This window comes from Anser brachyrhynchus (genome assembly GCF_964034855.1).
Source record: "Anser brachyrhynchus genome assembly, chromosome: 7".
Taxonomy (NCBI): Eukaryota; Metazoa; Chordata; class Aves; order Anseriformes; family Anatidae; genus Anser; species Anser brachyrhynchus.
Window position 1 is genome coordinate 24,273,881 of NC_137701.1, and position 27,613 is coordinate 24,301,493.

A 27,613-nucleotide genomic window follows, 5' to 3' on the forward strand; every position below is an offset into this window, starting at 1 on the left:
CCGCTTCCCGCCCTGCCCGACGAGGCCCCCGCCGCCACCACCTCAGCCGCAGCCCAGCGCGGGCGGCCGGGCCACTCGGGTCGATACCAGCACCAAGGGCCCAGGCGGCGGCTTCCCAAACTCGCCCTGTCACCCCTCACACCTGCACTAACGCCCCGGCCCCCACAGACGAGGGAGGAAGGCGCCTCACCCGGCTCCTCTCCCGGCCTCTCCCTGAGGGGGCAGCGGCGGTGGGTTAGGAGCCCCCGGCCGCCCCCCTCGCCTCTGCTCCGGAGCGCGGTCGGGGCTTTAAACCTGCAGGCAGGGAGACCCGCACCCCCCGCGCCGTCCCTCCTCCTCCTCCTCCTCCTCCTCCTCCGGCCGGCAGCGCCGGGCCGGGAGGGGGCGAGTCCCGGCGCCCTCGCTGCCAAGCGGCGTCCCGAGACGAGGTGAGCGTTTTGCCAGGTTTATTTTACTTGTTATACACAGACGATACAAACGGGCAAAAACCGAAACATTTCTCAATGGAGCAGGTACTTGTATAAATTATTCAGTTCCACGGACATAACAGAACAAATATAAAAATCACAACATTCGATTTACAGAAGAGTCAAAAATATACACACGTTTATGACCCTGAATTTCTATTAGGAAACTTCCCCGTCGAGTGTAACCTAGACTGAATATTTAGCCCGATGCATATTTCAGTTTGCAGTTGTGTTTCATATAAAAATGCGTTAATCGTATAGATTTGCTACTCAAAATTCGAAGACTTACTATTCTGCTTCGCCGGGGGGGGAGACCTGGAGGGATATTATTTCTCCGTCACTGCCAGAATCAAAGGTTTACAGGAAAGAGCGCTCTTACTTTCGATGTGCATTTTATTCCCCAGGAAGTCAGATCTCGGTTAGCTACTTTATGAAAAAGTCAATTCCAAAACTAAATGCAGTAAAATATACAACTCACAATTCATCTTCACTGGACTACACTATGGTTACCAACAATTCAGTCGTCTATATCTTTTTTTTTCTTTTTTTTTTTTTTTTTTAGATTATTCATTACAAAGATTTACAGCAATATAAAGAAAGAGGGGGAAAACTGCAAAGAAATTTGAAAAGAGTTTGTCAGCATATTTGGCACCTGCAGGGACCAGTAATGGATTTGGCACTTGGGGGCGAGGGGGGGAGGAATACCACAAAAATCATAATATTGCTGATGTCGAGCTATTCCTTTTAAAGAAAAAAATACAGAGGCAGTTAATTTTGCTTTTGGAAGGCGTCATGCTACTTTAATCGACTTTCCTACGAGACGTATTTCTGGTCTTCTGAAGGGAAAGCTCAGCTATTCCGTAGCTGTGTTAGCCCAGGGCAGTGCGTAATTATTTCATGCGAGGAATTGCGGGGAAAGTGAGAAACCCATTACTCGCTGTACGGCTACGGGGCGCTCAGCATTTCCAGAGGCGTCTGGAAAGAGTGTTCACCTGGAGAGGGGCAGGGGGGGCACGGGGAGGGGAGGCGGGGGGAGAGTGAGGGGATTTAAACAAGATCTAAGTTTTGCGACTTAACAGTGAAAACAAAAATAAAGAGAAAGAAAAAGATCCGAACAAATAGGAAACAAACCCAAAGGAAAGTAATAAATTAGAACCCTATGTACAGGCATTTCACAGGCTCTTTTTTCCCCACTATTACTACCATCCCCTAGTATCCATCCGTGGTAAAAGGAAGGAAGCGCTGTACGGCTGGAGAGAGTCTACACATCCTACTGACCAGCGGGGCTCGGAGGCGCGGGGGGGGCGCCCGCGCCGGGGCCGTCCGCGCCCCCGGGGCTCCGCCGGGCCTCGCGGGGCGGGCGGGGAGGGCGGCTCGGCCTCCTGCCTGCCTCCCTGCCCGCCTCCCCGCCGGGCCGGGCCGGGCCTGGCCGGGCCGGGGGAACGGATGGGGCAGCTAGGGGCGGGGGTCAGTGCGCTAACCGCGGAGGAGTTATTGTGCAAAAGGACGGCGGGGCCGGCGGCGGGCCGCGCCTAGCTGTGCGAGTAGAAGCCGTAGTAGCCGATGTCCTTGGCGCAGGTCTTTTCGCAGTCCCGCTGGGTGAGCACCTCGCTCTTGAGGGGCGAGGAGCTCTCGGACACCGGGGTGTCCGACGGGGAGATCCGCCGCCTTTTGGCCTGCTCGTAAATCCCAGAATCGGTGGAGTCGATGGACTTAATGGACGACGGCGTCTCGATCCAGCTGGAGTCGGACAAATCTTTGGGCTTGGAGTCCTCGGCGCCCGGCAAGGGGGACCGCTCGGGGGCCAGGCTCTCCGCCTCCTCCCCCAGGTAGGGGTTGCCGGCGGCCATGCGCGCCGCCGCCGCGCTGTTGGGCCAGCAGGAGAGCACCGAGCCCGACTTGCTGCAGTACTGCGGGGGGCTGCGCGCCCCCCAGCCCGACGGGTCGGCGTAGTAGCCCAGCGGCCGCCCCGCGCAGCCGGCCGCCTGCAGCGGCAGCGCCTTGACGCCGGCCGCCGCGTAGGAAAGCAGCGTGGCCGCGTTGCCGGCGAAGTCGGTGGCCGTGTCGTAGGCGGAGGCGGCGAAGTCGAGGCGGTTGTTGGCGGGGGCGACGAACCAGCGCTGCGGCGACGGGGCCCCCGGGTCCTCGGCTTGCTGTGGGGAGAGCAGCCCGTTGGTGTGGGGCACGCTGCGGTCGGCGCCGGGCCCCGGGCCGGCTCCTGCCCCGGGGTGGAAGCGGGACTTGGCGTAGTTACTCACGAACTGGTCCTGGAGGAAGGAGCCGGCCATGGCGTAGCGGGCCCCGGGCACGATCTGCGAGCGGGGCGAGTCGTTGGGGGACGGCGTCAGCCGGTCCATGTCGCAGCCCGTGTAGATCCTGCCGGAGAGAAGGGGACAGGGCTGGGTGGGCGCCGCCGTCGGGGGCACGGGCGGGAGCCGCCGCCCTCGGTGGGGCCGGGAGACAGGGCCCTAGCCGGGGAGGACACGGCAAGCTGCTCTTTGGGACCAAGGGGTGCTTGCTCTTAGCCCAGGGGGCTCCTGCTCTCAGCCCAGGGCTTGAAATCCCCGCTCCGTCACGCGCTGACCAGTCCCGCCGTGTGCGCCACAGGCAACCCAGGCGTGTGCAGCGAGCAGCGGGAGCGGCGGGCTGCGGCGTTATAGCGCCTGTTTAACACTTATTATTGGGAGTCGCAGACGAACCATCAACATTTTACTGGGTTTAAATTAGGCTAATCTTTAAACACCTACTGTAGGAAATGCAGAACCAGACGCATCTAGTGTTCCCTGCGTGGCCTATATATAATTCTCCCATGCTGGGCTGCAATTTGCGATTATAAAAACTTTAATGGATGAATAACTACTATCTGTATTTAATTCAGGCTAAAACTGTGCTTTAATTAACCCTCCACGCCTCCTGGAATTTCTTATCCAAAATAAACTTGGCCCTTAAACAAATCCAACGTGCTAGACAACATCGAAGCTTCCCCCTCCCCCCGTCTCCTTTAAAGTGACGCCCTATAAAGTTTTTTCCCCCCTCTGAAAAAGGAAAAAGCACTTGAGGCTGGGGGCGAAGGCCACGAAGCCTCTCTGAAGGCCGCGGGTCTTGCAGAGCCCGCACAAGAAGCGACAGCGGCGGCACGGGGCTGCCCACGGCGCCCGGCCCCTCGCGGCTCGCAGCGGCTGTCCGACGGGGCGGTCCCCTCGGGGAGGGCCTCTGCTCGGCCCTGGGCCCCTCTTGGAGCTACTTCAGGCCTCGGCGTCTCTTCCCCCTACGGGAGCGAAATGCCGCTGCCGGGGGGAGCTGGAGCGCTGCGAGAGGCCTGAGGCGCTGGGCGGGAGGCCGCTCCCGGCTGCAGGCTCCAGAGGGACGAGGAGGTTTCCTCCCTCCCGCAAGGGCTCGGCCCCGTCCTGCGGCCCCGGGGCTTGCAGAGGGGCCGAGCAGCTCCAGGGCCGCCCGCCCCCTCGGGGCTCTGAGCCGCCCTACGCCTGCCCTGCGCCCCGAGGGGCTGTGGAGGTGTGTGGGCAGGGGGGTGCCCGCCGGCCGTGCCCTGGGCCGGGGCGAGCCGCAGCCGGCAGCGCTGCTGCAGCCGGGCCCGTCTGTCCCCGTTCGGCTCCCGGGGACCGGGGCGGCCGCCCCCCAGCAGCCAGGCCCTGGCAGCAGCCCCCGGGCGGCTCTGCGAGTGGGGGAGGCAGCGCGGGGACAAACCGCGATTAAAAACTTCGCAGCCTGTAGCTCCACCCAGATGCAAGAAAGGAGGAAAAAAAAAAAAAACACAACCACACACTCCAACCCCAGAGGAGAACAAAACGAGACAGGAGAAAAAAAATCCCCTGGACACAGGGATTGCGGAGCCCGGGCTTATTCAAACCCGGCGGGCGCGCAGCGCGCCTTGCGCGGGGCCCTTGCGCGCAACTCAACGCGAACTTGGAAAGGGGCGCAAAGAAAGGGGGCCGGGTGCGGGGATCCCCCGGGGTATGCGGAGCCCAAAATGAGGCAGCCCCTGTGTGCTCGCAGCCCTGAGGCGAGCAGAGGCGCAGCGGGCGCCGGCGGGGGCCTCGCCCGGGGCGGCGTGGCGGGGAGGCTGCCCGCGCCCCCCAGCCTCTCCCCTTGACGGGTGCCCGCAGCCGGCAGAAGGGAAAGAAAAATGCGGTTTTACTTACGTGTCGTAATTATCTCGGAAGCCCTTGGCGAAAGGGTTGTGGTCTATTTTCAGCTGTGTGATCTAGGGAAACAGAGGAGCAGAGCGCACGGTGTGAAAAGCACGAAGAATGCACCCTGCTGCAGCCACCGCGCCTTTAAAAGCACCGAGCTTCGCTCTAGTCGATCAAATTGCCTTTGAAACGCGAAAAACGAAGCTGCGGCATGCCACTAGATACCAAAAATCGAATTTTACGATTCGCTTTATTCTAAAAATCACGCTAAAAAATCGTGTTTAACCCCATGTTTTCAGAAGTGTAATTACGCGTAGCGCAGGGCCGTGAATATATTTAAACCCAGAAATGAGGCGAAACGCCCCGCAGAGCGGTAGCTGAGAGTTGAGGCTCGCGTCGAGCCAAATAATTAACCCGGGGCCGCGGCCCCAACATATGTCACCGGGGAGAGGGGCCCCGCCACCCGGCCATGCCGAAACGCGGCCAAGGCGGTAACGAGGTTTTAATTCGAGGGAGCTGCTCCATCGCCCCGGTGCGATCGATGCCTCGCCAATTGATCTCCGCCGAGCGGGAGCTTCCCGGAGGGATCCCGGCCCGGCCCCGGGGCACGCCACGGAGGCAAAACGGGACGGGACTGGGGGAGGCCCCGGTCTCCCGGTGCCGAAGCCCCGGGGGAGCGGGAGCAGCGGCCGGGCCGTGCGGGGAGCGCGAAGGGGCCGGAGCGGGGAGCTCTTTACATCGGTGTTCTGGTAGGCGGTGACCGCTATGAACTGGGTCTCGGGGAAGGTGAAGGTCTGCACTCTGCCCGGCTGGTTGGTGTCCTCCGTCCCGTCTTCGTTCACCTCCACCACATGCAGGCGGGGCTGGTACTTGTGGAGGGACTGCAGAACCACCATCTGTCAGGCAGAGGAAGAGGAGGGAGGGGGCCGCGGGGTTAGAGCAGCAGGACGGGGCAGCGATGCCCGCGGCAAAGGACGCGAGGGCTCTCCCCTCCCCGCCGCCCCTTTATCCTCGCCTGGGGACACGGTCTTTAAAAATAACGACTATATATATAATGCATATACACTTCCGACTGGAGAGTGCAGGATTCTGCCTGAAGCATCAACGCAAAAAAAAAAAAAAAACAAAACACTAGCGGAGCGTTTGCGGTTCCCCCACTGACCTGCCCGTTGTTGTTTGATGCTCCTTTATTGTTTGTAAGTTTTAGTTTCCCAAAGGAGATTTCCTGGCGCATCCAGTGGGCTCCCGTGTTGGGGGAGTCGGGGTGCATGTACACCCGGTTTCCTAAGCGAAACAACAAAAAACACCACCACATCACGGTTCTCGCATGTAGCCTGGTTCTGCCTCTGCAGCAGCACACTGGGTCGAAGGACCCCATTAAAGTTAGCGCTATTCTTCTGCCGAAACCGCCTTCATTTAACAGAGCGGGATTAAAGCAGCGTTTTCCGATCACCTCTTACTTTCTCCGCCACCCTCCTTTTCTTTTTCTAAAAAGCATCGTTGGCCCTTTCTCGTTTAAGAAGTCGCTAGAGCCAGTCCACAAAGGCTTTAATTAATCATTCTCACCTACATATGTGTCGGGAAAAGTGTTAATTGGAGGAACTTGCCTTGTACATTGGTGTCCGCCTTGCCGCAAGGAACCCATTTGCCTCCCTGAAATCTCCAGTGGTTGGGATCCGCCAAAATTACATCCACAAAAATATTGTAGTGAGCCGTGGGATCGAGACCAGAAATATTAAAACTTAGGAAAGGGAACATGCGCCTATAAAAAGGAAAGGAGAAAAAAAAAAAAAAGAAAAAAAAGAGAGGAAAGAAGGAAAGCAAGCCAGCGGCAGCGATACGCACACGCAGAGGAGCCAGCCCGCTGTGCATTATCCTCCCGGCTCCCGGTAGCGACCGGGAACCAAAAATCCAAAGCAACTCCCTCCCGAAACGTCGAGCTTTCCGCGGGGAAGGGGCGCGGGGAGCCGGGGGGGGGCTGCCCCGGCGGGGACCGGCCCCGGCGACCACCGGCCCCGGCGGCGGGCGGCTCCCCCGGGGCGGCGGCGGCGGCAGCGGGCGGCTCCCCCGGCCGAGCAGCCCCGGCGCCCGGAGAGGGTCCGCGCGGCGGCTTACCTCCCCTGCTTCGTGATGATCATCTCCGTCTGGTGCCGGTGGAATTTCAGCCAGAGCGGCCTGTTGCACAGGTAGACCTGAGCCTTGCCGGGGACGAGCCCCGGCTGGGTGGAGGAGAACTGGTAGAAAGGCGCCCCTTGGTAGGAATGGCCGTACTGCTGGGGGTAAGGGTAGCCCGCCGTGGGGTAGCCTTGCGGCGAAGAGTTGGACAGGAGGCTGTTATAAGCTCCGTTGGTGATCACAGGATGGTGAGCCATGTAGCGGCTGGGGCTGGCGATGGAGAAGGCTGGGTGAGCAGGTCCATGCTGGCCGGGGTAAGGGAACATGGTACTAGGAGCAGAGGCAGCAGACTGGGGCTGGCTGGACTGAGAGAGCAGATAGCGATCTGCAGCAGATCCATCGAAACTGTGACGAAGCTCAGAGACCCCGTCCAAGACGGGAGAGAGTTTATTTCTCTGGACGTCCCCTGGTGTGTCCTTGGAGTCAGGAAAATTGTCTGTATCTGACTGATTCGTCATCCCCCTGGTAATTTTTTTCAAAGGTGAACTTCTCTCCAGGTTGTCAGTGGTCGAGATAATGGGATGATCATGCAAGGCAAGCTCAGATCCGCCTGCATGTGGGTAACTGCTGCTCACATTGAGAAATTTCTTGGAGAGCATGATAGAGGGAGAAAGACAATGCTCCAGCTGCATAGCTCTAGCACCACAGTAATAACCCTTCAGTCCCTGGATCTGAAAGGGCTCCTCAGTATCAGAAGCTAGACATCCTGGGACCCTCACTAGACAGAAAGCACTTCATCCACCAAATGCTTCCCAAACGTTTGATTTACTTTTTTTTTTTTTTTTTTTTTCCTTCCCTGGGAGAAGAGATTGGCCAATTGACACTATGCAGCAATCAGGAAAGACTCACTTTTGATCTTGCTGCTTGCGGAGAGGATGAAACGGCTTCTGCCATTGGTTAACCGCTGACAGTAATTTAATTAGATAGACATTAATTAGGATAATCACCTGGCTCCTGGTCGCGACGATCATGGCAAATTGAAGGAGATGATTTTATTGTGAGATAGAAGGAAGGCGAAGGGGGAAGGGAAGAGTGTGTTTGCTGTAAGAGCTCATTATTATGTGACCTTTCCAGCATTTTTTTTTATAATTTTTCTTTTTCTTTTTTTTTTCTTTTTTTTTAATTTTTATTTTTTGACTACGGCTGCAAAATAAACCAAAAGCCCTGCGTTTCTCCAAATACTTGCGCGCCTGTCCCCCGCCTCTGGGTGCCGGGGGAGGGCCGGGCTGGGGGGGTCCGGGGGCCGCTGCCCTCAGCTCACCCGGGCGGCGCCGCGCTCGCCCCGCTGCCGGGGGCGACCGGGGACCGGGAGTCCCTCACCGGGAGCCCCCCGTCAGTGCGAGCGCCCCCCGCCCCTCCCGAGCCCCCAGCGCGGCGGCCGCGGGTCTCCCCTTTGAAGTTCCGCAGTAACCATCAGCGGCGCTGCCCTGGCGTGGTGTCTGCGGCTCTCTAGTGAATACATATTTTAGCAGGGCGCTGTAATGCCGCAGATCGTCAGCAAAACAGCGGAGAAGGCGTCCATCCGGCTCCGGATCGCTTTCCACTCGGTGTCTGTTTTCCCTCAGTGACTCAGTCCCACAGACAGCGCTGGGAGGGGAGAGCGCTTTTGTAATACATTTGTCACCGGCTGCCTCGCCTCGCCTCGCCTCGCCTCACGGCAGCAGCGCCGCCACGGCCCTCCCTCAGCGAGGCGACCGAGGCCGGCGGCGGGAGCAGCCCCGGGGCCCGGAGGCAGCCCCGCGAGGGCCGAGCCGAGCCCCCCGGGGCTTAGAGGCGGGGGCGAGGCCCCTGATCTCCGGGGGGCGGTGAGCGCCGTCCCTCAGCGGGGGGAGCCCCGGCGCGGCCCGCAGCGAGCCCCGCGCCGGGCACTCGGCCGCCTGCCTCTCCGCCGCCTCAGTGTCGCTCCCCGTGCCTCTTCCCAGGCGAGCTGATGAGTTTTTAGAATCACCCTTTTTCCTTTTTTTTTTTTGTTTGTTTTCTCCGGGAGGAGCTCTCTCGTTTCATTTTTCGTAGTGTTCCCCTTAGCGATGTGGACCTGAGGTATGTTACAGAGCACACCTCTTTCCACTCGACACCCAGCAGCCGGCTTCCAGTTCCACTCACGGTTAGCGCGGCCCCGACCCCCTCATAATAAAATCAAGACCGACACGTAATCAGCTGAAGCCAGGCCGAAACTTCGCAAACTCAAATCCAGAGAAGGCACGAAGCAGGCTGGCTTGTCAGAATGCGTATTTCAGCGCTCCCAAATCTCACAGCCGTTTAGTAATTTTTCTGTGGCTTAAAACTGTGCGCTAGTTCAATTACGTGGTGTCTCAGGGAGGCCGGCATACACAGCCTCTGCACGGAAATTATTCTAATAAAATCCTTTGTGAGGCAAAAAACGAGCAGGTAAGCTTATTCGCTGGCTCGTGGTACAGTGCAGGCAACTTCCCATACTCTACCTTCTCCTTTCAGTGCTAAGAAAATAGTTTTATCAATATCAGTCCTAACTACTGTTTCTGACACTTGTTTCACCAGCATGCCCACCCTTGCATTTCTCTGCTTGAAACCGATAAACAGGTAATGGATTTAGATACATGGGCGGGAGATGGGTCGAAACACAGCTAAACCCTGGGAAACGCTGCCCTGAATTATGTTGCTACACCCATATACATGCAGAGCTGCAATGAATTCAGTGGTGTACTGCCAATCACATGGAAGTGTTAATATATGCCAAAAATCTTCAGTGCACAACTCCTAAACTGGTATAATAGGGGGATATGCAATGGCAGGTGGTGTTACAGAATTGTCGTAGAAAGAAGGAGAGGTTTGCTAATACAATATGCCCATCCTTCGTGCTGACAGGTGATGAGGGGTCAAGCTGCTAATGAAGGTCTGCTCCGCTGCGGCTGGAGGCTCAGAAGGTGGCTGCTTGAAAACCTTTCTTCTTCCTGGATGGTATATGGGCTGCTGCTTTTCAGCTTACAGCATGCGTGCACGCTTCCAAATCCCTCTGCGTAGCTCCTAAAGGACTGAACAAAAATGAGGAAAGATGCCCCAAAACCCAGCCTTTTGATTATTCATGAACCATCTTAGTAAATGGAAAATTGTGCCTCCAAGTCAAACCAAGGACTGGATAGAAAGCAGGCTATTACAGCACACGCTCATACTAAGGAGATCCGCATCTCCAGCAGCTTTCCTTCAGCTACCCTCTGTAAGATGTACATTTGTTAAAATAAATTTAGAAAAATGTGCAAGACTTACTGTTTTGGCTCCCAGCTTGCACTGGCCTTTCACGCATGCGTACACTGCAGCACTGCAATAGCTCCTCGCCGGTTCCGCAGTGCCATGTTACCTGTGACCGCCCCCAAATATCCGTGTCCTTCCTGGTGTTACAGGGGCGCACGGATGCAGAGCCCCACTGCAGGCCCCCACATCAGCTCCTGCCCTTCGTTTCCGCAGGGTGCAGCAGGAAAGCATATACTGGACAATGGCAAGGCCCAAATACAACCTTCCCCAGTGATAGGCTGGTTTTTAGTGCAAACCGCCAGAAACATTTCCACTTATCTTAACTGCAGGCAGACAAACGTGGTTTGGTACGTCTACATTTTCCCAGTCTGATACTCTGCTGCCTACTGTGGGGGCAGAGGGAAGGCCATAAGGAGGGCAGCTGCAAAAATCTGCATGTTCCCCTCTGAAGTAAATGCACACTAAATATACTTTGAGAGAGAGTTATTTTAAAATGGTAGAAGGCCTAAATAAGAAATTCCAAACAAAAGAAAAATGTTTGAATGGTAATGAACAAATAAATAGGAAAGAACTGGGCACAATGTGGAAAATAAGACATAAATTTATGGTCCATTTGTTTATGATGCAAATAAGTCAAATAACTTAAAATCTTTAACACAAAGATGAGTTCTAAACTATTTATCTGTCGCAACTGTTGCAGTTAAAAAAAAATCCAGCAGCTAAAATATTGTGAATGAGCGATACAGAAAGAACACTTCCACCCAGACAAAAGAATCAAATCAGCCTAAGCATCTCCAATACTTAAAATGCACCTCCCCACCCCTGCCCAAAACCCAGAGTCACTCCCCAACCACAGTTACTTGGTTTTGTCTGCTTAAAACCAAGCAGCCAACCCACCTGCCCTTCCGTAAGCATTTCTAGTCCATGGAAAGGGTTTAAAATGTCACATTCCAGTTGGGACTCCTTCCATATATCTGTATCTTATGTACCTCCTCTTTCACAGGAGGGAGGGTTCATATAACCCTACAGCAGCCCCCATCACTTTAATGTTTATTCTCAGAATAGTGCTATTTATGACACCGCTGGTGAGAGTTGTGTGATTCAGTTATCAGCATAACTGAATTCATTTTCTTAAGGTCAATTGTCTTCTGTGGATATTACAGCTTGAATAATATTGAAAGGGAGCTGTCATCGTAATTTTCAGCACTTGTTTTTTGTATATCCTTGGAATTCAGCGCTTATATATATGTGTGTATATATATATATATATATATATAAAATCTTAAAAAGAGTATTTAGCAATCAATGGAAGCCAAATTTCATTAGAGAGTTTTTGCTGTCCTAGCAACTAACATCTCAGTAGTTCTGCAGTGGATAGAAATACGTTTTACCAGCACTTTTCCTACACCATTGATTCCCCCCACTCTCACAAAAAAGGCCTTCCAGAACTTAAGACAGGCTTGTAAATGTACTTTTATTATGTTGCAACAATCAAAATATATATGTACTACTGATTTTTTTCCCAAAATATTAAATGAAAATGTAATACATTTTTGCCCACATTGTGTTCTTGAATTGCTTTGGAGTCTGTAAAGACCCTGACATAAAAAAACTGAAGCAACTGCACAATTAGAGACTGAAAGGTGTTATTGAGCTGCGCTTAGACTGCAAATGAAGTCAGATGTCTCTGTTTAATCAAATATAGCCTCAGCAGTCTCTGTTTTGTGAGTATTAGAAACAATAAACAAATATACACAGAAAGCATCACAAACAGTAAATTGGTTATTTAAATACAACTGTATCCAACATAGCAGCTAAACACTGGACAATGTTTGAAGTCATCAGCACATCCACATGCTCTTCTAAATGACGTTTGGGGTCCTGAAATAAAAAGGATAACATGCGAGAAATGAATAAAACATATCTCTGTGAAGGATTTCAGTTACTTCATTTCTATGTAAGAAGGTTGTGACTTAAGGAAGAGAGGAAAGTGAAGCTCCCAGATTTTCCTTTCTAACAAGACCTAGCAAATGACTAAATTGCCAAACAATTAGTCCATACTATCACTCAGAGAAGCAGAGGATAGGTTTAGGAAGGAAATTTCTATCCAGCATCTGAAGAGTAACCATGACAGCTGTGAGTTTTAAGGACAAAACACAACACGTGGAATTCACTATGCATCTCACTAGGTCCAATATTTTAATCTCAGTTCTGGTACACTGCAATTTGTTTTCAGATCTTTGTACAAATATGTATTCTAATCCTGTAAAGCTTCAAGCATGATCTAACACAGTCTTTGAATAGTTGTGTCAACTGAGAAAATTAACATATTTATACCTATCAAGAAAATGCACAATGAGATGTTCAAATGTTCTGACAAATAGAATGCTAAACCTGAACAGCATTATGAAAATACACATTCCCACACACTATAACTCAATTGAGTGTGCACTTGTGGGCATTCACATAGAATAATTACATTATTTCTGGTTGAAAACTTAACTATATTCATAAACGGTTAAAATAACTTTCAGAATCAAGATTAAGTAATTAATCTGAAAATACTGCAAAATTATCAGGAACGTTTAATAAACATCTCTAAATTTTACAGCTGCATTGTTGTAGCATTCTTGTTTGTAAAGAAAACATGGAAGGCAATCATATGGGAATTTTATCTACTACTTTAAAAGAATTATTGTCAAAATCTAATGAACTCATTTGAGTTTATGTAAAAGTGAACTGGAAAATCGGCATGTGAGGAATGCCATAAAATGTAAGCTTTCTTAAATAACTCATTTTGAAAGATCATGTAGTTCTCCAATATTCTGTTCTTAGCAAATGCATCCCAATAACATAATATACCTATTGCGAGCAGCTGTCTGTTTACAAAATTTTCTATATAAGTTGCAGAGAAAAAAACCACAGAAATTACTTAGTAATTTTAACAGGAAAAAATGGCTTTTCTTTATAAAGAACTGCATCAAAATAGATGTTTTCCCCCACATACGTGTAATTATTTAAAAGACGAATGAAACGCGAGTTATGTTTGAGATGACATCAAAACTCTTAAAATACAATCCTTGTTACAATGTTTAATTATATATATTTATGTATGTGTAGGTGTGCATAAACTTTATTGTTCTGAATGCTACAGAAATACACGAGTGACTGAACAATAGTGCAGATGTGTTATGACATAGCTGCTAGAAGCTGGCACATAGGAGCAATCCAGAAGCCTTTAGATTCTTCTACTGCCACTAACAATACAATATATACTGGTTTTTCAATGACATGCTTAGTATTTTTAAAGCTATTTTTTTGTTTCCGTTGCCCCTCCTGAATTTTGAACACAACCTTTTACCAACCTGTTTTGTTCTCCTCTCCTCCACCAAAGCACATTTCCTCAACCTTTAGGTTAAAATGATATGTAGAAATGGTTTTCTGTCAAGTCCTCTACACATCCTTACTTTGCAAAGGGATAGAATGAATTGAGTAGGTGTTTTCAGTTTCAGCTATGGTCCTAAACTGTTTTTCTTCAACAGCAATACAAAGCAGTGCAGCTTACTTGCATATGTACATGTCAGAGCTACGCACTGACTGTGTTCGTGAACCAAGGACAGGGGTGAGCTGGCTCTTTAGCCATGATAATGTATGCAACTACACCCCCATTTTTTTTCAGTAGTACTGTTTTTTAAAAGTCGTCATAGTTTTGGCCTCTCTGACAGTACAACAGACTAGGATATCTTTATGTATCTCCTTGGAAAGGGAAAAAAATGGAAGAAATCTCAACACTATTCCTCTGCATCTGATATAAACGCATGTAGAACATGACTTGCAGATATACTGCAGATTACCTAAGGTCAAAAGCCTTGTTCCTTACACAACAATCTTCAGCAAAAATAAATTCATTATTTAGAGTTGAGAATATCTTGCATGTAGAACTAAAATCACCTACACACATATATGAAAATTAATATTTAGAATGAACGAAGCGTATCATTCCACCTCACTCTAATTCATCGCACCTCACCTGCTTGCCAACATTTTTTATTGCCAGCTGTTCAGGTGTCATCTTATCTTCTTCTTCAACAGCCTGTGAACGAAACACAGAAAAGGTCAGTGTTTCAGATTTCATTTACTTTTTCCCCCAACCACAAGATTCTCAAATATAATTCTCTTTCACCAAAAAAAAAGGAGAAAAAGGAAAAATCAAACAGCAACACATTTTAGAAAGTCAAAAGGAAAGCTACTTCAGGTTTTCAGCAGACATGGTTTTAATTACTAAGTGTTAGCACAAAAGATGAAGGTAAATACTCATGAATGGTTTTATTGTCAGATAAGCAAGATGTATTCACAAAACTTTCAAACAAAAAATCCTAAGTGAGGAGTATTGACAGTAAAGATAATTGAAGACAATTGAACTAGTACAGCAAAAATAAAAAAAAAAAATAAAAATAATGTCACCTACATTGTTTCAACTACTAGTGGTTTGATCACTAGTACATTTTATACTGTTTAGAGTCAATATATTTTTATAATGTCCTGTTGTTTTCAAACACATAGTCTGTATTATGTAAATCCACTAACCTGTAACTGAATTTTATTTTTAAAGACTTCTTGGAAGTTAAAAAAAATACCATTTATCAAGAATGACTGACAAGCTTATTACTTATTGAAAAGTTGCAGACATCTATGATTTATAAACAATATTTCTAAGTGTAAATGCCAGTATTAAAACACCACAAATAACTGTGATCCTTCTTTCTTACAACATCAATAATAATTTCTTTATTTAAAAAGAACATAAAATTAGGCATCAGAATGAGTTCTAAATATTTACTACCCACCTATCTACTGGAACAATACCAATAAACAACCTTATTCTGTTATACTGAAGTCTGGTCAAGTAGTCCTTGACTGAAGAATGAATAATACAATCAATTTTGAGCTACAGGAATCTGAAATTCTCTTCACCAAGCACAACTACAAAATTAATGTGATTACTCCCATTACCAAGCAAAACACATCATTAAACATTTTGCTAGTTCAGGGCAAAACCTTGGTGAAAACGCCTGAAGAGCTATCATAGTATTTTAAAAAAAGTTAATAGGCAACTTCACATAGTTGATTAATAAATGGGGGAAACAATCTTCACAATGCCATTAAAGCCATGCTTGTGCCTAATTTAAACAAATCCCAAGAAACCCTTTGTGGAAAGCAGATTATACAAATCAGATTAACCCCCAAGGTTCAAAAGAGTTCTGCAATGATTGTTTTGTTCTTACAGTCTAGTCTTACAAGTCATTTTGAGTAAGGCTGTGATAATTATCTTTGTTTCTGGAATTAAGTAATAACTTTCTTCATTTCATAAACAGTTACAATTATATCATTATGGGGTATGAATACCTTGTTATAATTCTTAGCTAATTCTAACATCTCCTTCACTACTGTTTCATTGAGTTTGCAGTGTTCACTGTAGTCCTGAAGTGTCAAACCTTCCATCCAACTCTTCTTATGCAAATTTAGCAACATCTGCAAAATAAAACCTGTTTAGAGCATGCATCATAAAATACATTCAAAATACTACACAGATGTCTAATTTATAGTAGTAAGAGTATAATAAAAATTATTGATTGTGCAATGTTTAAGTAACTACAGTAATCAAATATTCTGCTAAAGCAGACAATAGGCTTCCTTTAAGTTTTTAAAGACCAAACTTCTTGAACTCTAAATATGAAAATGAGGCATATAAACCAGGGTCACATTTATTCTGATGGGAACGTTTTTCTTTTGTAATTTAGTATTTTTGTTGGAGGTTGAGAATGCACGATTGTATTGTTGAAGAGGTAGCAGGAAGGTGAATATTTTAGCTACCACATAAGGAACGGTTGAAGGATCTGGCCTCTGATGAATTCGAAAAATATTTTAATGCTTTGATTAAATGTATGAGGTATTTATTTAGGCTTCAGTGATTATCCTGAATTGTATGCAAGCAGCTGCCACAGTTGTGAAGAAGTGAACTTCAAAAGCAACCAAAGAATGACTTGTGTTTGTCTTCCTACAAAGTAAAGAGCCCTAAAAACTACATGATAAAATGAAACAGATTTTTGATGGTGATAAGCGCAGGGACTATTAGAAATATCTGAAACGTACTTGGCTCTCTGATGACATTCTGACAGTCTTGAAAAAGCGAAGAAATAACTACAAAGGTAATTTCCTGATTTTCATGCATAAGGAAAGCCTATTTTGCAGATTTTCTGCACACTCAAGGACTGTAGGGAAGATTCTTTCAGCAAACAGTTTCAGTTTGCCTTCAATTTGCAAACATTTACTACAGAGGTCTTTGAGAACCTATAAACCCTGCAATTCCTACTACCTGCATGAAAGCAGATACTTCATCCTTTGTGCTGCTTCCAAAGAAAACTGGCTTTGGAACATATGAACTGAGTTGAAAGTGTCATATATTGTTTTAGCAATATCTTATTTACTGGCAGAAAGAGTTGTAGGCAAACTGCATATGGATAGATTAGCTTGGATATCTTGGTTTTAAAGTACGGTTTTGTGTGATGGGCTCCTCATCCAAAACGTGAAGCATGTACTTTTCTTTCTACAGATGGAGGGAACCATCACCATGAAGGGATTTTTGAGATCTCAACCTACCTTAAGTGAGACATGTAAAGATAACGTGCTGCCTCACAAATTGAAGCTTCCTTAACTTGGACAAAATTATTCTCTTACTTGCATTTACATATGTAAACCATTAAACCACATACACACTTGGAACTTCAGATAAGACTGGACCAGCCACACTGTTGTATTTTAATGTAAACAATATAGTCTGGAAGCTAGAATACTGTCTAAAAAGGGTTATCTATTTCACAAACTCCTTTCAGCTCCCTGATTTGCAAGATTATTCTTCCATTATTCAAAATTGGTTTTATTTTTATTATTCTTAGCCCTCTAAAAGTAAAAATTAAGTAAGAAAACCATTCTGACCATTGCATCATGAATTCCAACTCTGAAATCAATTTATAACTGTAACAAAGCCAGGAACATGCATAGTCATAACTGAGGACATAATCTGGCTTTTCAAGAACTAACTTCTGTAGACTATAAACTTTTTTTCCTGGCTGAGACTGTCAAGCTAGAGGATTTTACTTGTCACTGAGGAAGCCTGATACAAAAGTAACTGTGTATTTTTTGTCAGTTACTGAACAATATTTTTTCTATCTAATGTGTGAAGTTTGTGTAAAGGAAGAAATGTGTCCTGTGAATTAAGCAGGACATCACAACTTCCTGACGCTCAGTGTAGTCTTCGAGAGCCCTATTCATACCAACCGGAAGCACTGCTGAAGTGATTATAGCCAATAAAAAGCCTGAGACTCCTTGGTTATACAAATCCAGTTCAGAGAATACATTCTTCAGTCTTCTGGAATTCCAGCCTGTGAGAACCTAAGGGAGCTGGTACTTTTTCAGCCTAAATCACTGAAAATTAAACTTTGCACAAACCTGTTAAGTGTGGAGAACAGCATGAGAACTTCCCATAAAACGTGGAGAAAAATGTTGTCAAACTACTTACACAAATATTAGAATGTGTTTTTGAAAGGTTTCATCATTACTACACATCTAAGTGCTTTCTTATGGAAGAAAAGCCATGAACTGCAGGAGAGTTAAAACAACTACTGAAAGTATCAGCAATTAAATTAGAATATTACCACAATTCTTAAGTAGTTTGAGCAGAATTCTTTGTCCTCTGAATAAAAGCTAAAACAATTACCTTCTGTTCTAGTTCATTCTTCCTGTAGTTGATAGTGATGGAATAGTAATGTCTGTTTAGTCCATGAATTAGTGCCTGTAAAATTCAGAGAAAGTTTGTATGAAAGCTACTCACCATTGAAACAAAAGGAAGAGTTCATTTAAATACAGCCACCTTCAAAGATCACTTAAGGGAAAAAAAAAAAAAGGAAAAAAAAGCACAACAGACTATAGGTACACATCAGATAAATATACCTGTTCCTATTTCTGTCTTTCAACGTCTGTCAACTGGTGGTTATACTTTCTGTTTCTAAAGCACGGACTCATTCCACAAGTAACAGCCATCATAGGAAAAAGTGATTAACTGCCTGCAAACTTTTGACTGATACATATGTGCAGGTATTTCTCTCAAATCTTACCTCTCTCAATAAATTTGGCTATCACATCTACTAAAATATAAGTCTCTTTCAGTTACAAATAAAAGAATGCTGAGTGCTTTTATTTACAACCACTGCCAACCTTTCCACATTTATATTCTGAGCTACAGTACAAAGAGAGTAGCTTCAGCCAATTTTCAGCTTTGCAAATTTGTCCTTACTTTCTCCACCTGTCCTTTCTCCTTCCTCCCCTCTTCCCAAATCACTCTTTTAAAGAGTTGACAAATGTAAAAGGTAAACAATCATTCCACTTCAACCCTGAACAGAAGTTGTAGTTTGGCAACTGCAACAGGATTAATTGAAGCCCATAAAATAAACACTTGCTCTACATTTTAAAGTAAACCTTGCTCTTCATGCATTTTGTTTCAAATGGAAACCACCATTCCAACATGACTTACAAATTGGATGCACAGACAAAAAGCAAGTAAAAAGCTGTTGATAAAGGAAGACAAGAAAAAAGATACAAAGAAAGGGATGAAGGGATACAAAAGGGGATATTTATTTCTAAGATGTTAAGAAATACCTTAAAACTACTGGTGGAGAAAGAAATTGCAGCCTAGCTGAAATCTCTGTTAAGTTTGCTGCTGAGCTCAACTGTGTCAGAACTGTACTCATGACCTTAGAACAAAAGCAAAACTAAACTGAGTCCTTAGAGGGAAAAAAAAGGGGGGGGGGGGGGGGGGGGGCAGACGACACTGCTTAAGAACAGTCTCATTTTAAGCCATGATTTTAGCCTAACAGTGACATTGCAACAGCTCACTACCAATTTGGAAATTAAATAAACAAACAAGAAATAAAACACTCTCACAAGAGAAACCAAAAACTCCCGTGGCTAAAACATGCCATGCTATACTGACAGTGATCTTAAAATAATGAAGCTGAACAATACTACAGGGGTTTACAAAAGGAGTCATTACACATGGTCCAGAAAAGCACAGTTAGGATATTCTCCCGAAATATGCAAGCGCAGGCTTGCCTACATCCAATCAAGAGTATTAACTGGTTATTTCATACTCATTACTGTTCACACTTTTTTACCAATTCAAAAATCAAGAGTAAAACAACCAGCTTCTGAAGCAGACACTGTTTAGCTATTGGATTTTATTATCATTATTTTAAAAAAGGGTTTCAATGTGTAAGTAATAAAAAGGAACTGATCTTTTGAAAGCTAGGGGTATGGTGATCTAGTCTCCCAGAGGACATTTCTCTTACAGCAGACGTTTAGCCCCTATGTCAGTCCTACCATGAGTAACATACTGTCTTTTGCCTAGTATGTTTATCTAGCAGATATTGCTTTGATTGTTTAAGTAATAGATCAGAAGAGAAGGAACGATTCTCTGATTCTATGAATTTTGATTCATGGGTGTCAGAACACATGCCTTTTAGAATGCATGGGAATAGCAAGGGAAAAGTTTTCTGGGGAGAAAAAAGGAAAAGACATTGAGGCAGAAGAATGACACAGAAAAAAGCATTAATCTCTCTCGGGAATACTTCCTTCAGATCAGAAGCTATTTCTTGAAACAAAACTTTGCTTCATTGAAGACCAACATTTTTGTCTCACTAGTCAAAGCGTCAACTTTAGAAATCAAACTTTGAATACTGAATTTCACAAATGCTTGCAGAGAAATACAAGACAATATTCTCAAAGGAAGCATTATAGTTGAAACAACCAAACAATCCACTGAATCTCCTAGTCCACCATTTTTTCACCAAACTACTGTATCATCTCAAAATGATTTTTTAAGACACGATACAATGTTAAATCTAGATTACATATTAAGCAAGAAACTTCATATGCATACAGCAGAAAGGCAACATCATTAATACAGAAGAAACTTTTTACATAATTTGCTTCAGAATAATTTATATTTAAGAAAGCTCGGACATGCTAACAAGGAGTTTTTTAAATTACAGCACTGAAAATGGATAATCTTTTACCTATCTCGCGTCACACAGTATGGCATCAGTTGTTACTTTAAAGTTTGCATTTTGATAAATCGGTACTTTAACCTTTGCTGTATTTAATTATACAGGCATTCACACTCAGTTAGCTAATTTAGGGCTCAACTCTAAACTCTTCATATATATAACTCTATTGATGAATCACATCAACTTCAAATGCATGCAGAAAAATGCTAAAGAGAGAACAATAAACAAACTTATAGCTTACTGTTTTTAGGTACCTGCCCCCAAAATTGCTGAAAAGATCCTGCAATTCACAGGACTATCAACACTGAGTTTACCTGGATAGACGGCTTGTTTAAGTGACCCAGATTTGAAGTTGTTTGTCTTGGTTCATGTCCCAAGACCATCATATTAGCATTGATCAATCTGAAGGCATCAATAACAACCTGTAAAAACAAGATGTCAAGTCAATTCTTTTTAGAAAATGCAACTAATAGTGCCAAGCAACAGTGGACAAGGCACAATCAACTCTCATCTGTTTTTGGCCTTTATCCAGAAAATCATTTAATTATAATATTAATAAAAAAGAGCCTCCTGCTGGCTATGCTATCAGCACACTACACTACCTTGTATTGTAAGGTGACACCAATTACTACCTTTTCCATGGAGTTGTAAGTTTTATAGACATGATATAATCAGATAACATGGAATTTTTATATATGCTTACTCTAAGCTTCAAAGGTATGCATATGTTTGTCACCTAAATCTTATCCAATCAAAATGAATGACAGAGAGAGACTAAAACTGAAAGTGAGCACAAGCTAAGGGACCGAGTCTAAAGCCCAGTCCTGTCACATCAATTATACTACCACAATACTTGAAATGACAACAAAATTATAGCCAGCAAGGAACTTGCCCCATGTATTCCCTTCTAGTCAGATGCTTTTTGCTTCTTGTGACTACAAAAGGGTCTATAAACTGTCTGATGGATTAAAAAGTCCTTGTCAGTGTCATGCTCAGGAATAAAAAACAGAGTAAAAGAAAACCAAGGTCATTTATGATTTAAAGGTACACAGTAGGTAGTATTCAGTGCTATTTCTTTGCAAATAAAGGAAAACCATCACTGATTTTTATTCTGTCCTGTGCTGAATTTGTCTATTAAAATAGTTGGAAATAGTATTGCATGGCCCATAGAATAAAACCCAATCACCTATCCAACATCAGTGTCAGGTGTGATGGAGCTGAGAACATACCAGCAACACACGCGAAGCTACTCTTGCTGGGTACTCGCCATTACAGACTAACCATAAGCAGACCTTTCTTGTTTGGGCCCTGGTCTTTTAGCCAGACTTGTGGTCATACGCGGCCGCATGCAGCCCCACAAATAGCTCTCGCCATACTTGCAGACATCTTTTCTGTCTAGCTTCGAGGAGTTATCCCAGTTCTTTTAGCTAAATAGTTTAAATCTCATTTTAGCAGCTTTTACTACACTCATTTTTATTCTCTTCCTCTCCATACTATGACCAACAACAAATACATTTATATGACTGGTCTGATATTCTGAGGAATTAGAGCTGAATCAAATCTTTTGTGTTGAAAAAACACGAAATCAAACACTGTTTGCTACCAAAAGTCTGCAGAGAAAGTGACATCAGGTCTCCCACATTATTCTAGCATTTTCTTCTTGATTTACAGCAATGTTAACTAAATACATATGCAATTTGATTAAGACTGTAATAGAATTATTGAGGTCACTGAGGTTATTCATGTGTAAATAAAATTGATGCAAGTTAATTGATTAGGCAGGTATTTAAACAAAATAAATATTTATCCAACTGTAAACTCAAAAATACTAGTAACCCATCACCTTTATTTTTTTAGACCAAACTATTTCATCTGTGTTGAGTGACTCAGTACCACTATGGCCTACTGGGCAGACTCTCAGCTACCTTGCCAGCTGTGTCTGCCCCAATATATGTCATGATATAAATATTCTGCATATATCATGTCTTAAAAAAGCCTGCAGAAAGCGTACAAAACATGTTTTTATTAAAAATATTAGATACTGACCCAATTAATGTCAGTTAACAGTGGCACTTTATTCCCTTTATGAATAATAATAAAAACAAATTACTTTTAATATGCAGCAAAGAAAAAATGCCATCTTATGTTAATGCTACTGAAGGGAATAATTTTAAAAAAATAATTCTCAAAATGACCTTAAATAGTTTCTATTTACCTATACATTTCCTTGTTGAAAGATATAAAATAATTGTATTTTTCCTTTTTTATTACTAACAGATTTTTCTCTATCTCAAAACGCTTGTGACAAGCTATTGTATTTATCTCTCCATGTTCCATTTTAACCAGATGCTCCAATTTATGAACACCTGGAAATGCCCAACCATAACAAACAGGCAGTATAAATTAAAAAGTCAAGCAAATAAAAAAAAATCCATACTGCAGGTCTCCAGAGACAAGCTAGACAAGGGGAAAAAAATCTAGCAAATAAAAATTTACCCTGAGGAGCAAGAAACATCTGCATGGCACCATCCCAAAATCATGAGGAGCTGCTTTATAACTTGAGATCTTAGTGGCCGTGCTCCTTGATTTGAGTTTAAATAAGAAATTCTCTAAAAAGTGTTGAGTTTATCCAAAAATGAATAGCTTCATAAACTATGGATTTGGTTTGGTCCTTGAGCCATTTGAAACGAGAAGAAAAAATAATAATAACGACAACAACAGATTAAACTTGGTTTTGATAATAAATTCAACATTTTAGTCAGTGTTCTCAAGGTTATGTTCGGATAAATTTCACACGAAAACATGAGAACTAGCTGCTAAAATATTTGAGAATGACACTGACTGTTAAGCTAGAGTCTTTGCTCTGATCACAATTGCTTTCCGGTAGGCCTCAGGCTCCACCTGGGCGTGAGGCCTGAAGTACCACATCGCCTCAGCTGGGCAGGCTGCACTAACAGAAAGCGGTATGGACTACTGAGGTAAAACTGTAATTCCTACAGTCTCAGAAGGGCACCATGAGTACGCATGTGGATGGTATTTCTCGTCTTACTTGCGCTATGACGACCAATGGTAACTAAATATTTTAACTACACTAAGATTAAAGGAATTTGCTGCTATCTCTATAGCAACCATCTTAAAGAAGCTAACATGCTCAACAACCTGGAGGCTAAATTTAGACCTAATATGCAATAAAAGCATAAATACAACAACAATTCCTACATATTGGCTTCTACCAAATGTAATTGCTTTTTTCATGGTGAGAACAAATCAGTTCCTCTTTTAGAGGATTATACCAAAATAAATAGACTCATTAATGTCCAGTTTACTAATGAGCAATGGGTGAACTAGGTGTTAATTATGCCACAGTAAGATTCAAGAAAAGAGCCCCAGTAAGCACTTGTAGGTGCACACAAGCTGAAGTCTGCTCTGTACGTTTGCGTATCTTGAAGTACAGCGTGATGTAATCAGGTGACAGCAACATGGTCACACTGCACTTTATGATGGAAACTTTAGATATGGTATTTTGAACAAAGAACCTCTAAGGATTAATTAAAAGCAAAACAAAAAACACCCCACTTGGTTACTTAGAATTTTGCTAAGAAGTTGGTATTTCCTCATCCAAAAATTTTAAGTTGTCATTACACTTAAATTATCTGATGCATCTTGTGATACGTTAGTAAAAACTACCGTTTCCAAGCTTCATGCTAAATTCTCTTTCTATAGACATAAGAAGTTAAACAAAAGTCTGCGGCATTGGGATATTTTCCAGAAATAAGAAGGTAGGATTTTTTTCAAATGTACTTCCGCAGTGCAACTCTTTCACCACTCTGACCATTTAATTTCTCTGAGTACAAGTGTCTTCAGACTTTTCAGAGGTCATTTCAACAGCAGACAGCTTATAACAAAACCATTAGCAGTTTGGCTAGCTTAAGGAAACCTCTTACTTTCCTTTTTTGTTTATTATCACTGCATGAATCTGCAGCATATGAGAGTTTATAATTTCTCAGGCTTGTTAAATTCATGTTAAAGGTCTGTTTTCTTGTTGAATAAATTTTGTTCATATAATGCTGCCTATTTCATATACTGAGTCTTTAATAGCACCTTTGGTCTATGCGCAACTCACAGATCAAAACAGAGGACTAAAATAGGGGTTGATGATGCTATTTACATGTGTGATTCCTGCTGTCTTCTTGTTAGTAGCTTTAATATAATAGAAGACCTTGTCTGTTTTGTAATTAACACATCTTTACTGGAGAGATATTTGGAAGTGATTGCTGTGAATATACTGGTTAGTAAAATAAACACAATCACACACCACTTTCTGTTATCAGACAAATTTGTGAATTGTACACATTATACTCCAGATCAACAAACTGTGATATAACAGCCAAGTAGAAGACACATTTATATAACCCTTTATTTTTCTGAAAATATGTATTCAATCTGACCTTGCAAATATAATTAGCTTGTGGGATGTGTGGATTTCAGTACCATGGATGCTTTACTAATTGCAGCTCTTGGAAATAGATACTAAATATTTGGAAGCTGCCAATACAAAATAAAAACTGCATCTTTTTGTACATCTGTCTTAGCTTCAAAAAAACATAATAATCTAAAAAACAATAACTATACTGCATTTTTCAAGCATTTCCCAGGGGTCACCAACCCAGAATAGAACTTGCATAATGGAGTTTTAGAAACGAAATTTACAATTATCTTTGGTTTATTTTATAAATTTGAGGATAGCTATAATTAATATGATTATTCACAAGTGCTGGATTCCTCGATTGGTAACTAGATAAAAATCTGGCCTTTTATAGTGAACATGGTTATTAAAAATAATGGTGTGATTAAAATTTAGAATGTTTAATAACTGGACTTATTTTAGCTTCTTCTGACAGCGTGCCATGTAGATTACCACTTTTTCTAAAACAGTCTACATAACTGTGTGAAAAAAATCAAGACAATTTCAAGAGTACTTTACCCACTTGATTCTATTAAATTAGTCCATTTGCAAATCTACAAATAATATTTAAAGAAACACTCTTGTTTTGCAAGGTCTACTATGTTTTAATGATAAGGTTCAGTTAGAAGTAAACCATCCTTTTTATTGAAATTAAAAAAAAAATCTAGCATCAGTATTTTTTCCAGTGAAGAATGTATCACATATGGTGACTATCTTTAAAAATGTATTGTTTCCTTGGAATTCAAATAGCAATGTATTGTTTATGCCATATGTTTATGAACAAACATACTAGTGCTTAAAGAAAACTATGCAAAAGATCAAACATGGTTATGCAAGGTGTGGAAAAAGAAGTAATGTCCCATCTAAAATATCTTTTATCACCTGCAACTGACCTGTTATCAACTGCTTAGTTTGTTTCTAGATTCTTTAAAAATGAAACGGAACATGTGACTTGAGAAGTGCAGCTCGGGTTTATGACCATTTCGTTATTTATGCTGCCATGCACTGTTAGACAGCTACAAGTGAAGAACATCTTCTGTCCCCTGTAAGCCCACAACATAAAAAATTCAAAGAAATCTTACTTTTTATGCCATTTCCAATGAAAAGCGCTAAGAACTGAAACTGACTCATGCCAAATGCATATCACTGAATTGCTGTGATTGTGAGTTTGAAGTTTGCAACATGGAAATTATTTATAAAATGTCAATTTTAGCTCTGAAAAATATATTCCTAGGAGTATGTGCATTTTCCTTCTCTATCCTTAGAGAATTGCTTATTTGTGGTCAAATCTGCTGTACAACTTGAACATCCATACTGGGAGGGGAGAGAACTACAGTATAATACATTTATCTTGACAAGTGAGGGCATGCATCCATAACTCACAAGTAGCAAAGCCACAAGTTTTTAAAGCTATATGCCTTAATGAAGATAAATGGACTATTCTACATCCACCACGGCAAAAGGAAATTAAACATTTAATACTTTTCAACAAAAAGTCTTCTTGCAACTTTTTTTGTTTTAGGGAAGGGCATGAACTGAAGTAACCTATGTAAATGGTTTAGTAGGTAAGTATACGTTGCTAATTTAAACACAGCAAAACCAAAGGATGTTGCATAACAAACACCAGGATTTAGAACACCAGCATTGATATTAACAGTTTTAGCATCCCACTAAAAAAAAATTAGGAATTAACATATGCAAAACATGTTATTCTGAGTACATGCAATTACAATTAAAATGCTGGCTTTCAAACAAAACTGTAGAAAACGAGTGGTATAGCAGCAGTAATAAGGCAGTTCAATGCTTAGTCACTTATGCCTAGGTTTAGAAAACTCGTATCCTGAACTGAAATGCACAGATGAACACCAAGTGTCCTACACAGTAGTGCAGATGCAACGCATCTCTTACAAATGATTCTTCAGGAAAAAAAAGCGTCAGTCTTCATTGAATGAGTAGTAAATCAAAACCAACACAAACGTTGTCTACTTCCTTTTTCTCCAAATCTGGCTCAGTTTTTGCCTACATCCAAGGAGGAAGTTTCACTCCCTGTTATGGAGGCTACTACACCAAATGCACCACTCAATGTTAAGAAATGCTACGGTTGAGTTCCACAGTTATTTGGTGGTTACTTAGCTGTTTGTTACATGGAAGACGTAATCCCACTCTTGCCAAGGATGATTGCCATGCATACCACAGGACGCATTTTATTGCGCAAAGATGCAATATTGCCATAAAAGGTTTTTCTAAGAATTAACTGAACACTTTGTTTTCAAGTTTTGGCAACTAAAAGGCTACAATCACATTACAAATGCATAATATTGTGTTCCTGTAATTATTTATGACAATAATTGTGACATTTCTTTTCTTTCCTTTGCATTATTACAATGCAAATTGTGATAATGAAAAGTATCAAAGCTTTGTGCTCCATTGTTATTTCTCAGCTATTGTGTTTATTCACTTTAATCTCAAAATCCACAAGTTACTAATACGTCAATATTAATGGCCAGTAATGATCCAATACTCAAGGATGAAAGTTTTTATACATACTGTAAGAGTATCTCAATGTACTAAATGTTGTACAAAATGTACAGGACAATATAATCCCTGATCTCAAACAGCTGTAATCAAAATTACACAACATAAAGCTCCCTTCTGTATTTTAGAATTTTTCATTTACAACAGAAAATAATGTTAGCAAGTGAAATTCTGAAAATGGTCTGTTTCAGGCATAAAATATTCTGACATAAAATTGTAGGTATTACATGTTTTAGAAGATACTTTATTGAAAAATATTATCTGCATAATAATTCAAAGCAACCATGTCTCAAAGCAGTAGTGACAATATAGTCAGTTTCTTTTAGTTTTTAACTAATAATTTCAAGCTGTTAATGACTTGAATTTGCCTTGTTTCTCAGAAAGATTTATTAAGATGACTACTAAGACAAATACATGAACTGGGGAGGGAAAATTGTGCTTGTAAAAAAAAAAAAAATTGATAGGTGGCTC

At 43.1% G+C, this 27,613-nt stretch overlaps 2 protein-coding genes across 3 annotated transcripts in view; both read right to left on the reverse strand.

Annotated features, from left to right (window-relative positions):
- Positions 1 to 432: 432 nt before the first annotated feature.
- Positions 433 to 11,324, reverse strand: TBR1 (T-box brain transcription factor 1). Of its 2 annotated transcripts, XM_080601259.1 has the most exons (7): positions 6,734 to 11,324; positions 6,226 to 6,380; positions 5,781 to 5,902; positions 5,356 to 5,514; positions 4,628 to 4,689; positions 2,726 to 2,843; positions 433 to 2,620 (listed from the first exon to the last, which is right to left on the reverse strand). In XM_080601259.1, exons 1-7 carry the CDS (start codon positions 7,423 to 7,425, stop codon positions 2,000 to 2,002), a joined length of 1,929 nt encoding a protein of 642 aa, XP_080457385.1. In that variant the 5' UTR covers positions 7,426 to 11,324; the 3' UTR covers positions 433 to 1,999. The 2 variants fall into 2 exon arrangements, with proteins under 2 accessions (XP_080457385.1, XP_080457384.1); XM_080601258.1 differs by having other exon boundaries at positions 433 to 2,843.
- A 152-nt stretch (positions 11,325 to 11,476) lies between these two features.
- Positions 11,477 to 27,613, reverse strand: part of PSMD14 (proteasome 26S subunit, non-ATPase 14) — a 47,091-nt gene continuing 30,954 nt past the window's right edge. Inside the window, exons 8-12 of the mRNA XM_080601313.1 lie at positions 20,457 to 20,564; positions 17,799 to 17,873; positions 15,428 to 15,553; positions 14,052 to 14,114; positions 11,477 to 11,902 (exon numbers count right to left, since the gene is read on the reverse strand). Coding sequence (XP_080457439.1) covers positions 11,804 to 11,902; positions 14,052 to 14,114; positions 15,428 to 15,553; positions 17,799 to 17,873; positions 20,457 to 20,564 — 471 coding nt within the window. The 3' untranslated portion in view covers positions 11,477 to 11,803. The remainder of the gene's footprint in view (positions 11,903 to 14,051; positions 14,115 to 15,427; positions 15,554 to 17,798; positions 17,874 to 20,456; positions 20,565 to 27,613) is intronic.